We start from the raw sequence: 14,639 nt of genomic DNA, 5'->3' as shown, positions 1-14,639 counted from the left end.
TCTTAAATTTTATGCCAAAATATTTTACTACTGTTGTTTCTTTTCTTTTCTTTTTTAAGAATATAAGTGACATTTGGATTGAGGAGCTCACTAAGGAATGAAAAAGCAAAAAGTACTATTCCACTATATTCAAATCATCCAGTTCTATTTAGGAAGGTATTTAATTTATGATTTTTGTCAAATAAAAAATAAAATGGTTTAATCAAAAGAAAGGCAACAGTATATTTAATTCACTTGGGAATGAGTCTTACCCATTAGTGACTGTACTAGAATCAAAATGTCTAATGCCAGAGTTGGGAAATCATATTATCCAATAAACATACTAACATACTATTCATTTTTGGATTTAGGATATAACAAATTTCAATTCTCATTCATAATGTTACTGCCAACTGCTTCATTTGTCTGTTCCTCAGTTTTTCTCATTAAAACAAAATTTACCACTGTCACTATTTCTTCCTTTAAGGTAGCCATGAAGATAAGCAAAAGTAATGTGAACAGAAGAATTTGGACACTGCAAAATAAGTACATAAGATTTCTAACATTAAATCCTCATATCCTGTATTCCTATAGCTCTTTGGAGTTTTCCTAGAACTTAGGGTTTGATGTATAGCAGGGATTACTATATTATACCCATTTTATAGATGAGAAATCTAGGAATGAAAAACCTTTTGCCAAACATAGTGCCACTAATAAGGCAGAAGTAGAAGCAGGAGAAGAACCAAAATGACTAACCCATTTCCCCATTACACTAAATTGCATAATATTATTCATATTAATCTCCAAGGATGATACCAAAAATGTATTTTAAGACATATGAGGGGAGATGTAAATATACACAAACTAGTGAGAACAACAGTCTTCTGAAAGTGATCAATAAATAGTAACCTCCCCTACTATCCAATACACACATATCTGGAGATCATCATTTTCCAGCCAGTTCGACATCCTGGACCTGGCTTACCCCACTTGCTTCTCATGACATCATCTCCCCTTCTACTTCTTCCCTGTCTTTGTTATTTTTAATGAACTATAGGAATAGGCTAATCTTCACAATGAATATGAGGTTCTACACATGGACCAGGAAGGAAGTCCTGAGGTGGTTCAGAGAGTTGCCACTTTTGGACAGGTTGTGCTTGAAATAGAATATGAAATGTGCTGGGTTCCACAGGACTGTCTCTGACAATCAGAGTCTTCAGAGGGAGATTTTACTTTAACTCTGGTCATACCTCTCAAATACAACAGGTTATTTTGTTTCTAATTTAATTATCACATACTATAACCAATACCTTTTCAATCTTATTCTGTTTTCCCAAAAATTGCCCATTATGCAAAGAGAATGTCCTATGTACTTCCTATATTCCTAACATAATGTATATATATATATATATATACATAAAATAAAAAGGAAATTTATATTTGTGTGTGTATACACACACACAATTTATACATATATGTGCTGCCGCATCTATCTCCCTCATAAGAATATAAGTATGTAAAGAAAATATTTGTGATTTGCAGCAGGCCAGGCTGGCCTCAAGATGGCCTGTCTCTGATCTCCACTTTTGAGTACTCATATGCTTGTGCAATCCTCTCCCCTTGAATATGGGCTGACCTATGCATTTGTATATACATCTGAAGTAATATGTGACTTCCATGATTAGTCTACATAAGATTATTCTTACCTTACTAGCTGATTCGCTCTCCTGCTAAGTTTGATGAAACCGGCTACATATTAGTGAGACTCATGGGGCAAGGAACAGAGAATGACTTCCAGCCACCAATCAGAAAGAATTGAGGCCCTGATTCAATAGGTCTTGAAGAACTGAATCTTGCCAACAATCATATAAATACTTTAGAAATTATCCTTCTCCAGTTGCGCTTTCAGATGGGACTGTATCTTTGTCTAATATTTTGAAGATGGTCTTGTGAGACATTGTGAAGCAGAGGACTGAGCTAAGCCATGACCAGATTTTTGACCCATGAAGCTGACATAATAAATGTGAATTGACTTCAGTTTCTAAATTTGTGGTAATTTTTTTCACAGCAGTAAATAACTAGTACAGTATTAAATAGATATTTGTTGAAGGAATAATTGATGCTTGAAAACCTCTATTTTTTGAAAGAATACTAGACTAATACTCAGTTCACTTGGGGTTTTGTCTTGGTTTAATTACATACTAGTTATATAATCTGAGCAAATTGTTTTTCTCCCTGAAGGTTGGTTTCTTCATCTGTTAAGTTAGGTAATTAGGTGAGATGATCTCTAATGTCCCTTCTAGTTTTAAGGTTTCATATATGAATTTATTTTCTTTCAAATCTGTCAAACCGAAGAGAACCAAATAGAATAAAATAAATCTCTTTTTTAATTATCTTACAACTAAAATAAACTTAGTTATAAATCTTATCTTAAGACTAAATTCATGCTACCTTCTAGGAAACAAAGTTTTAGCTTATAATCCATCTATCTTAATAAAATGAAATTTAGTAATCTCATGAAAAAATTTAGTAAAAAATGTATCTTTCTCAAATATTTAATTTTGCATTGGGTAGATAAACACATTGAATTAGGAAAGTAGATTCCAATGTTTATTCGGATGATTAGTCCCTTGAAAATACTGAATTGAGATTACGAAAATATACCAGTCACATAAAACCTGTATTTTAAAATAGGAAGAGGAAATTTAAATTTAGAAGATAAGATTGAACTATCAATTAGAATCCATTTTTTTAGCATCAAACAATTGTCAAATAAATTTAGAATACTAAATTTATAATTTAATATTTATGTAATACTCCAAAATATATAAAATTACATTGATATTCTAATTGATTTGGGAAGGTATAGTGTTAAGATACTTTTGATCTTCAATGGCTTAAAATATCAATATCAGTCAAGATATATGCATTAACCTTTCTTCTTAAAAATTAAATCTTGAATTTGAAACTTCTAAAATTAATTCAAGGTGTACTACTGGTCAAAAGCTGTAAACCAAATATAATGTGATAGTTTCCTATCTCTATAGTAGTAAATTACCACAAACTTAGATGCTTAACCAATATCCATTTAATATCTCCCGGTTTCCAAAATACAAAAGTCTTGGCATAATATGGCTCAACTAAGTTTTCTGCTTAAGGTTCACAAGGCTAAAATCAAATTGCCAACAGGGTTGCATCTTTTACTGGAAGTTCTTGGGAAGATTCAATTTATTCAACATGTTGACAAAATTCTTCTCATGCTGTCCACGTGCTCCCCTCAATTATCAAGCTAGCAATGGGGGGCAAATCCTTCTCACACTTCAATCTTTCTCTTGTGTCATATCTCTATGCTTTAAAGGTTTTTAAGATTGCAATGAATCTTCGTGGATAATCCAGGATAATCTCTGTATGTTAGATCAACCTTAACTACTTTTGCAAAGTGTTCATTGCCATATAATATAATGTATCTATGGGGATGACAGCAAGGGGTAAAGGTCTTGGGGTTCCAAATTCTTCCCAAAATGTGCGGAAAAGACTTTCATCTTCCTCTCATATTTTCAGAGTCTCCATTAAGTATTCAGTTTTATTATCTTTAAAATATTAAATTTTAGTACTTATTTATTTTTTTAAAGATTATTTATTTATTTGAGAGAGAGAGAGAGTGAGTGTCAGACAGAGAGATTTCAAGCAGATAGGCAGGGTAGAGGGAGAAGCAGACTCCCTACTGAGCAGGGAATCTGATGTGGGGTTCCATCCCAGGACCCTGAGATCATGACCTGAGCCAAAGGCAGACACCTAACCGACTAAGCCACCTAGGTACCCTAAAATAGCAAATAGCAAATTTAAATGTAAGACAAAATTAATTTTTATGTAAAGGAAATGTTGTATGCTTGTAATTATCCAGCTCTCTGAAATCCAAACTGTAATCTTTTCAATGAAAAGAATTTAGTTATAGAAATAATAAAGGGGGATGGCACTTGGTTGTCTCATTGGGTTAAGTGTCCAATTTAATCTCAGCTGAGGTCTTGATCTCAATGTTTTGAGTTTGAGCCCTGCATTAGGTTCCATGTTGGGTATGAAGCAAGCAAGGAAGAGAGGGAGGAAGGAAGGAAGGGGAAGAAGAAAGAGAGAGAGAGAGAGAGAGGAAGGAAGGAAAGAGAAAGACAAAAAGAGAGAGAGGGAGGGAGGAAGGAAGGAGGGAGAAGGAAAGAAAGAATGAAAGAAAGAACGAACAGAAGGAAGGAGAGAGGGAAGAAAGAAGGGAAGGAGGAAAGAAAGGGAAAATTTACCTTTCTTTGTTTCTGTTTTTTCTTTTTCTTTTTTCTCAATTTTTTCCTTGTGAGTTGCTTAAACAGAAAATTTTATATATTAGTACATAATTTTAATAGATGTCACGATCAAGCTTTCTTTTTACCTCAATTATGATAGCCACCAGAATCATGAACTATTTTGAAGTAGATGACATTAATAAGCCTTATTTAGAAATAAAAAGATACCTATGTAATAATAACTGTATAAAGTCTGATTTAAAAGACTTGGCATTAAGATTTAGAAAGCATTTTGAAAGCTAGTTTCACTCTCCTTTTTAAAGTTATTATTTTAAATAGATAAAGTTTTTAGGAAAGACAGAGAGAACAAATTTAAAATAATTTGTCAAAAGATGTTATCTTATCAGGAAGAAACACTCTATGATTAATTAAAATAAATATTTAAATCAGAATTAAAGCTTTGATTCAGAACAGTGTTTCTCAACAAGGACATAACTGACATTTGGGGAAGAATAATTTCTTACTATAAGGGACTGTCTTCTGCATTGAAAAATGCTTAGCATCTGTGGTCGCTACTTTACCAAATGTCCTCCACTCTAATGAAAGTTTTTCCAAATAATCCCTAAGAAATAGCAACTTTGATAGAGAACGACCAATAAAGTATAATGTAATCACAAATGATTACTGATCAAGTGCAGCTTCTTAATTGAATAGTATTTAACATGATACCTGAAACATTATACCTTCTCATCCTTATGTAATAAAATAATAAATCAACATGAATTTATTTCACTAACTTCTATTAAGCAAAGGAACCCTGAGACATACAGAAGCATGTGCAGATTAGCCGTTGTTCAAATATATTAAACTGTGTGTGGTTTGGTAGTTTACCAAACCACCATACATTTTTCAGCATTAATGTATTATTTATTGGAGAATAATGAGAATTAAAGAAATTATAGAAAATTAAAGGAAAAAACCAAAAAAATTAATTAGACAGTTGGGTTAAGGAAAGAGCCATATTATTAGAGTAAAAAATTGGAGTCCCAATTACTTGCATTTCTGCAACTATATAATAAAAACACTAATGTCCATCAGGTTTGCTTGTATTACAAAAGAAAAAATCGTGCCTAAATATGTAGTTAAAAAACTATTGTTTTAACATAGAGTTGATGAATAGTTTCCCAGAATCTTGGAGATTTAAGGCAAACCTCGCAGAAAGTTTAAAGCACAATCCTCTTTTGAAAGCCAAGTGACAGTGGCAACTGGGGGCCTAAGGAAAGGGCTGGTGCATGGCTACCCACCCCTTCACCCCTTTCACCCTCCCCCGCCCACCACAGTATCAGCCTCTCAACCACTCAGCCTGCCCCCCTGCCTTCTCCACTACCATTTGGGGTTATGGGTGATAGCTATGACAATGTTAGCTGAAGGATCACTATGCCAAGCTAAGAAAGGCACAATTCACACAAGGTCATGGGGCCACAGTATAATAACTTTATAAAAAGCAAACTCCTTTGATATATAACAAATCAAAGACACTTAAAATGAAGCATTTTGTTCTGCTTTCCAATTTGAAAATTTCCCTTAACATTTATAATCTAGGGGCAATGAATTCTCAACTACGTTTTAACAAAAAATATTAAGCCACTATGAAAGTTGAAAAAAATCGTGAGAAATATCGAATTATTTCATTTAGTCAGAGTACGTAGAACCTAATGCCAATAATTCTGCATAATTTAGAAGCAGAAGGGAAATGGACACCAGTTTCTAAAACAGATTGTGGCTATATTGAAATTCATGGATATTATTACTTAGTAAACATTAATAAAGCTATAATTATTTAATTCAAAATGTTAAATATGTGTATAGAATAAGGAAGATTGAAAAGTGTTTCAACTGATCTGATTCCTAAAATACTACAAAATATTCCAGCTAAGTGGAATGTTTCGCAGAAGATAACTCAGCAGGCTAGGCATATTGTGGATATATAAATCAGCCAAAACCTAGCACAAATAACCTACATTACTAAAACAAAAGCAAAATATTAGAGTCCTATTTCACAATATACACTGAGATGGATTTTTGATGAATTAAAATTAAATGTGAAATATGAAACTAATTTTAAAAACTTGAGAAAATATTAGTAACTATTTAATTAATCTTCAGATGAAGACTCAAAAGCAGAAACACCAAAAGGAAAAAAAAAAAAACATATCTAGCCACTTTAAAAATTCAAGAATCTAAACACAAACACACACATGCATACACACATATATGCATGCACACATATCTATACACACAAACAGAAACCCTAACTTTAACTACAAAACCTGAGAAAAATATCTGAAAAAGTGACAGACTAGGAAAATATATGCAAATGACATGCACAAGTATTATCAGGAGAAATGGGCGATGAGTGTGAACAGTTACATAAGAAATATACATCACTAAAAATCATATTTAAATCCTTCAATATACAAATAATAAGTGGTTTAAAGATATAATGGAAGAAAATATCTCCATTTAAATACCATAAAGTTTTGTTGTTTTTTTTTTTTTTAATTGGGAAAATAGGGGCACCCGGGTGGCTCAGTGGGTTAAAGTCTCTGCCTTCTGCTCAGGTCATCATCATGAAAATAAAACCATTCCGTGAAGGAGCTGGTGAAAGAGCAATCATTCCAACTGCTAAGAGACAAACCTATTTTTAATAGAATGAGCCCCCTCCTTCCCAGCCCCCACTTCTGGGCTTCACTGGGGTATTGGCCTTGGTGGGTGAGACCCCAGCAGTGTCACAAATACTGGATTTGGCGTCTCTTAGACATGTGGAAATCCTAACCCCAGTACCTATGAATGCGATCCTATTTGGAAATAGAATCTCTAGGGGCATCTGGGTGGCTCAGTGGGTTAAGCCTCTGCCTTTGGCTCAGGTCATGATCTCAGGGTCCTGGAATCAAGCCCTGCATCCAGCTCTCTGCTCAGCAGGAGGCCTACTTCTCCCCCTCTCTCTGCCTGCCTCTCTGCCTCCTTGTGATCTCTCTGTCAAATAAATAAATAAAATCTTTTAAAAAATTAGGAAAATATCTGTTTTCTGATATGGGAAGATCCCTAAGTTATGTTATTGAATTATAAAAGCCAGAATATAGGACACATTAAATTTTGCATAAAAAAACAGGGAGAAACAGTAACCTATATTATCTCATACATGCATATTGAGGCTCTGAAAGATGCACGTTAAAATCATCAAAGTGGTTTGTTGTGTGTATGTGTGGGTAGAATGGAATGGGATCTGGGAGGCTGGCAACAAGGCAGAAGGAAACTTTTCACAGTGTCTCTGTATGTGTTAAACAGGAATCTGCATTGCAGATTCTAAACAAATACTTACAAATTTATTTTGTTAAAATCCCAGTCCTATAGGTAATCAAAGAATGCAAATTAAAATAAAAAAGTATATTTTCTTACCTATCAAGTGGATAAATACTTCGTGAAATATTATCCTCATTGTTGACTAAGGCAATCTCACAACTGCCAGGGAAAAAATAGATATATTTCTAGAGAGTAACTTGGTAGCAGAGTTTGAGTCTCATGTATTTTATTCACTTCAACCTAGAAATTACTTTATAGGTTCAATTCTTAGGAAAATACCATAATATAATTTTGAAAGATAGGATGTAAAGAGGAGTTCAAAGGGGGAGGGGCCAATGTGTAAGAACAGAGTAAGAATAACTCCATACCTTTTTTTTCAGATTTTTCTTTTTCTTTTACTTTTTCTTTTTCTCGGTGTGCAACTGGAAAGAAACAAACAATACTTTTCACTTAAATAAAGAGAATAAATAATGAAATGTTTTCATGGCAATTTTGATGTCAAAAACTTATCTGCTGCTTTTGAAAATCTTTTTTAACTGGAATGACTTTTTACATAGTTAGATGTTTAAATATTAAGATAATTATAAATTTTTTATTTCTACTTTCATTTCATACCCAAGCACAAACTTGTACCAAAAGCAGGTCTAATTGCAAAGGTAAGAATACACCTTAGCTTCCCCAAACCTTTAATTTCAATACCATGCAGTAGAAAGCTTTAAAAATTTATCATGCTGTATGCCAAAGGAGCCCAGCTCAACACTGGAGGAACATCAAAATATAAAAACAGAAATACAGAGAGATAATTTTCTGAATCTGATGCAAAGTATAATCAATGTAAATTTTACATGTTACTCTGCCACAGAAACATTCCACATTAACAATTTTTGAAAATATACTGGGATGAGATGAGAATGACACCAAATCTTTTTAAAGGAAATGAAATTTAATTTACTATGAGTTATGATCCAATTCATTAATATAAATTCATTAAGTCAAAAGCTTTCTCCACAATTAAGCCATAACTCTTATTAATAGAATTTCCAGTTGTCAGGCTAGAAACATGGTAGTCATCCAGGATTCATCTTCTGTTTTCCACTTTTGTTCATTTGCCAATCTCTTTCAATCTACCTTTCAGTATTTCTCTTACACATCTTTTTTTAATCCAATATTACATTCTCCACCAGTAATTTATTTACACAAAAATATAGAAAGCACCTGCTATGTGCTAAAGATTGTTAGTCAAGAGAGAGTCTATCCTTGTCATTGTGATGTCAACAAGCTGAGGAATAAGAGAAGTTAGACAAACAACTGCAAAGGTAGTTAATTGCAGTTGGTATAATTGCCATGAAGAAAATATTCAGGGTGACATTCAGAGACTTACACTAGTCTGTGTATTTGGGGAATGTCCCTTGGTAGAAATGATGTTTAAGGATGTTAAGGTGAAAAGAAATTAATCTAGTAAGGGGACAGGAATGTAAAAGGGAAAGAGATTATTTCAAAATTTGGAGTAGAATGCCCTTCTTGCTATATTATTATATTATATCATTATATTAGAAATATAATATAATATTATCATTATTATATAATTATCATTATATTATATTATTATTATATTACTATATATTACATATTATTATAAAATGATTACATTATTATAATAATATCTTATCTATTCCCTTGAACCTTTAGATTGAGATTTTTCTCTCTCAGAGTAACATTTCTAATAGGAAAATCTGATTATACTCTTGACCTGTTATGAATATTAGTAACCCCCCATGGCCTAGCATGGTATCTATAACATAGTAGATGCTATAGGAAATCTAAAAATATTTTATTGCTTTAATTGCTTTAATGCTTACTCATCAAAGCAATCTCATCTCCATGCATTTCCCCTTGAACTTTACATTCTTACTCCCACACTTCCTCTTATCAGTGCACCCTTGTAGTGCTGACTCACTTGTCTCCTCCACTGCAAAATGTCCTTTGATCTCTACTTACTTCACAGGCAAACAAAACCATGTGCATAATTCCATTTTAACTAGTAAATAATATTACTGCTGTTGTTCCTATATCTGACTCCCTAGTAGGTGAAATCTCTTTAAAGACCACACCAGGTTATTTTATTTTTGTATCCCTGGCTCATCATGTTATGTCTGCTCCATAGTGGAGTTTTAATAGATTTTTCTTTGAGTGAGCCAAATTCTAAAATTATAAGAAAAACTATTTTCATCTTCGAATACAATTCCATTTATTAATGATATGGTATAGATATTATAAACACTGCTTGCTTCTGGGCATACAAAATTTACAATTTATCAAATTTCTTGAATAATTAAACCCCAGTGAGAAACAGAAGAAAAAAAATACACCTTAGACCATCAAAGCTTTGTTTTTCCTTACATTTAATAGTCCTTTTGGGTGTTTCTGAGTTACTAAGGTCAATATAAATATCTCACAAAAGAAAGAGAGGACCTCAGCATTTACACATGACCATGGGTAGCTTATTTTGGTTCTTTTGGATTACTATTAATTAAGCTGAAAACTGAAGGAGAATCTTGGCAAAAACAAAGCCTCTTTTAAAAGTTCTCTAGGGGGAACCAAGTTTGCATGAGATAAGCTGTGCTTCTGGAACCTGATTGGCAGGATCCCCAGGAGAACACCTAATCTGTGTCTCTGCTTCTGTGAAGGACCAGACCTCACCCACCTCGGACAGCTGGTTGTCCATTCCACTAAAGGATTTTTTGGCTGACGTGCGCACAGGCATAAATGGAGGAATTAATACAAAATTGAAAGAGCAAGGGGGCTGAATTCAGACTCAAATTAGCATATTAATGCCTCATTCCTGTCACCCTGGGGGAAAATCTGGTTCCTCACAGTCTAAGTTTTGATTTATAGACACAATCCTGTATGCTGGAATTTCATTATCCCCCTCAGAAATGGTACCATAACACTGCTCAGTGAAACAGCTGGACCCATGGGCTCTAGGGAGCTGTTCAAAATGGCAGACAGCCACTAAAGCTTCTTGGATGAAACCTTCAAACTTCCGCAAGACTGAGCTCAGACGCAAAATTTTAAAACTTCTATCAAAACAATGCAACCACCAGTAACTGCCTTAATAATTACGCTAAGATAAAAGAAAGTAATTTGCCACAACAACCACATTTGCTTGTGCACTTCCTCTCTGCTTAGAAACTACAACCAGAAGTTTTCATGTGGAAGAAAAAAAGTACTTTCCTTGTCATCAGCTCTGTTGGCAAGTTATATCTTAGCTAGGACACTTTTAGCTCAGGACAAAATAAGCTTGTTGCACCTGCTGGAGCTTAATTTGTTTGTCATCCTTATTTACAAGAAACAAAAGTCCCTTTGGTATACTGGTAATTAAAAACAAATGGAATCCACCAGTTGGAATGGCCCTGATGTTTGGCATTGGAGTTGGCATGGCCCTGCTGTTCCTGCTCTTGCCCAGACTCTGACCTTTCTCTGACCAGAACATTCAGCTCAACTGAACTCTGCCGCAGTCTCTCGCCCACCCCATGTGGTCCCTCTCCAGCACTCTGCAAGCTGTGTTCTGCGCTTTTACAGAGCTTGGCCCTGGCAACCTGCCAGACAGGCCCTGTGTCCTTTTCTGAATGTACCAGAGCTCATAGTGAATCTGACCCTGAGGTTCTTATCGACCAAATCTTCCCTAGCAGCAAACCAGCAGGCGTTCAGGGCCAGGTTGGCTGAGCTCATTGCTGATTTCTGTGTTAGTAGTAGTTGGAAAAAATCGAAAATTTGGTGTCAAAAATTTTTCAGTACTAATTTGCAAAGGTTTTAGCCAACACTAAACAAAATGTCCGATGTGCTTTTGGTTAGTATGTATGTCTCTGTATGTTTTTATTTATTTATTTTTGTAACTAATCGTAGAATTTCTATCCTGTGCTAAGGCAAGATGAACTACAAATTCTAAGCAATAATGATGAACTCAATAGAAGAGCACTCTTGAGGAGTAGAGAAATTTGTTGAAGATTATATTACTAATTCTTCCTAAAGGATTATTTTATGATTTTTTTTTTTTTTACTTAAAATAAGCACACAATTTTAGAGCTGATAGGAACCTAGAAGATCCCTTAGTCTGAACTTCTTTGTCCCTGGATAAGAAAACACTGTCTCAAAAGAGGCCAGGGCAGAAAAGAACAAGAGTATTGTGAACAGATTGCCAAATCATACTCTTCCTCCAAAGCTATGCTACCTCGTCCACACAGGTCCTGTGCAGACTAGAAACTTGTTCTTACAACCAAAGTGTGCTGCTGGCTTCTCCAAGCATGTAATACACAATCCATCCTGGAATATATACTTCTTTTTCCACAATAAAATTACATTTGTTTATGTATTAATGTGCTGATTAGGCAAATTACCCAAATATATAAAGCTCATCTGATATATGCTCCAAATCACAAGATATATATTCAAATTCCAAAATACAGTTTTACTCTAGAATCTGATTGAATTATGTGGGTAATTTCTCCTTCAAGTGGGACTCCATTGCTACAGTCAGAACTATAATCACTTCCTCAAAAGGAACAATTACTATGCAGGAAGTGATACATAGCTTTGTGCAGAGCCTTCTTGCCTCACTTTCCAGATTTATCTTTCAGCACTGGCAGAGAGAAAAAGAAAATATATTTGATACCTTAAAGAGTCCATTATGCATAGCTGAGAGAGGGCAAAAGTAAAAGTTTATAAAATACAGGCTCACTACATTAGTCTGTGGTCTTTGAGAGCATTTTTTATAAGGGGCCAGGATCTTTAGATATACTTGAACATCCTATCCTCTTTGGCTTTTGCTCATCATCTTCAGCAAAATCCTTTGTCAGCCTATGATTCCAGTCCTGTAATGGGTTCCCAGAAACAACCCAAACCAGTCAATCAGGATTATTATTCTAAAATACCCTTTTAAAAATGTTCTTCTGACTCATGTGAGACTGTTATGCCTTGAATTGCATAGTTTCAAAAGACGTGTTGAAGTCCTAATCTCTAGTGCCTCAGAATGTGACCTTAGTTGGAAATAGAGTCTTTACAGAGGTAATCAGTTTAAAATGGAGTCATTACAGTGGTCTTTAATTCAATATAACTGATGTCCTTATGAAAAGGGGAAATTTGGACACAGACACAGATATGCACAAGGCGAAGAAACGGAGATGCAGGGAAAACACCATTTGAAGACGAAGGCAGAGATTAAAACGGTTCATCCATAAGTCAAATGTTGCCAGCCAACCAGCAGGAGCCAGGAGAAGCATGAAATAGATTCTCCTTTACAGCTCTTTGAGGTAATCCATCTGCTGAAATCTTAACGTTGGAGACAATATATAGACTACTGTATTTTTCAGTTGATGGTAACAAATAAATTTAATTTACCTCTATAACTGTGAGACAACAAATTTCTGTTATTTTAAGCCATCCAGTTTTTGATACTTTTTTTTTTTTTACTGGAGCCCTGGGAAACCAATATCAATTTTAATTATTTGGGTTCTTCTGCACTCTTCCAATCAAGCTCTCACCTGGTTCCTTGAAGACTGACCCTTGACCTAGCTCTTATGTCTTCCATTTTAGGTTCCAGAGTGCACATCTAAATCTTCAGCCATACATTCCTCTAAAGCTTTATCAGAAAACTACAGTCACACCTATTCAGCAACCGAGGCAGCTAGTTGTCTGCTGCAGGATATCTCTTTGTGGGGTACTCACCACAAGATAGTGTAATTGCGTGTTTGCTGTTTTAGATCTCTCACTGGACTAGGTCTTATACATCATTGAATTTTTAGTGCCCAATATGGTGTTTGGCACAAATTAAGTACGGTGAATAACTTAATGTGTATTTTGCCTAATGGCTGTGACCAGTTTTTTCATCTACAATAACTGCCTGTGAGGATAACCCCATTTCCACTGACTGGCCCAATTCGATGTTGACCACATGCCATTCATCAGCATACACTTCTGCCATGTGAACTTCTTCCCCACTCCTAAGGTCAGCTCTTCACCTGAACACTAAACAAGTCAGGCTGATCTAACAAATACCTAGTATTTTGAATGCCTTAAAAAACTCTCCTTTTGTCTAGGAACCATCTTCGATAATGTCTTCCCATCTAGTTACATGTTTACCAATTGGGTTCCAATCTTTTCTGGTTTAATCTAGGAGTAAATTGACATGTTTAATGGTTAAATAAAAGCCTAAATGTTATCTGAAAAATAACAATTAAATTTTTAGTTGCAGAAAAACCCAAGGCAATATGCAATAAATAAAACTAAATGAAAGAAAAGCTAGAGGAAAGTAAAAAATATATTAGTAATTATCTTTGGATAATTGGTTGTAGTTGTTTTTCTTTCTTTTTTGCATTTTCCAAATTGTCCAAATTAATCTGTATTACTTTAATCTATATTATTATGTTATAAATTTTATTGTGCTTCCTAATTATATGTTACAAATCGTTTTTGTTTTAATATGGAGTTCCTACAAATTCTTCAACTGGTGCTGACCGAATAAATTTGACATCACAATAGCCCAAATAAAGCTGAATAATTATATACATGTGAAAATAAACATAGAAATGTCCAAGGAAACAATTGTCAGTAGGAGTCAAGTCGAGATTAACAAAACAGGGAAAATGATTGCTTCATTAATTCGTTCATTCATTATTTCAATGTTTATTGAATGTGTTTCATGTGTTGGGTACTTTGCTAGATGTTAGAGTCATTTTTAATTTGATATAAGCACATAAATTCAGAGCTGGTAGAAATCTGGAAGACCACTGAACGTGAATCTCTTTGTTTATAAATAGGAAAACCCAGAATCACAAAAGGAAATGTCAAAAATGACCTCGAGCAAACATGAAGACACACATAGCTCCTGCCCTGAAAGTCCATTTTGAAAATCAAAGAGATGAACAGACTTGCCCAGTGACTCCACAGGAAGGGGCTGCTGCCCAGAAAAAAGTGCTCATACAGATGCACAGAGCTGTGAGATGTCTTGGAGCCTACTTAGGGAGTGCCCAA

The 14,639-nt window shown here is 34.4% G+C and overlaps 1 protein-coding gene across 1 annotated transcript in view; it reads right to left on the bottom strand.

Moving 5' to 3' along the window:
* The window catches only part of TRDN (triadin), a 297,181-nt gene that overhangs the window by 231,324 nt on the left and 51,218 nt on the right, over window positions 1-14,639 (bottom strand). Inside the window, 2 exon segments of the mRNA XM_044238841.1 lie at window positions 4,269-4,325; window positions 7,979-8,032. Of these exon segments, the coding sequence (XP_044094776.1) occupies window positions 4,269-4,325; window positions 7,979-8,032 (111 nt within the window).

The sequence above is a fragment of the Neovison vison genome, chromosome 1 (assembly GCF_020171115.1).
Source record: "Neovison vison isolate M4711 chromosome 1, ASM_NN_V1, whole genome shotgun sequence".
Lineage (NCBI taxonomy): Eukaryota > Metazoa > Chordata > Mammalia > Carnivora > Mustelidae > Neogale > Neogale vison.
Note: the sequence above shows the minus strand (reverse complement) of the source record. Positions and strands in the feature narration are given on the sequence as shown.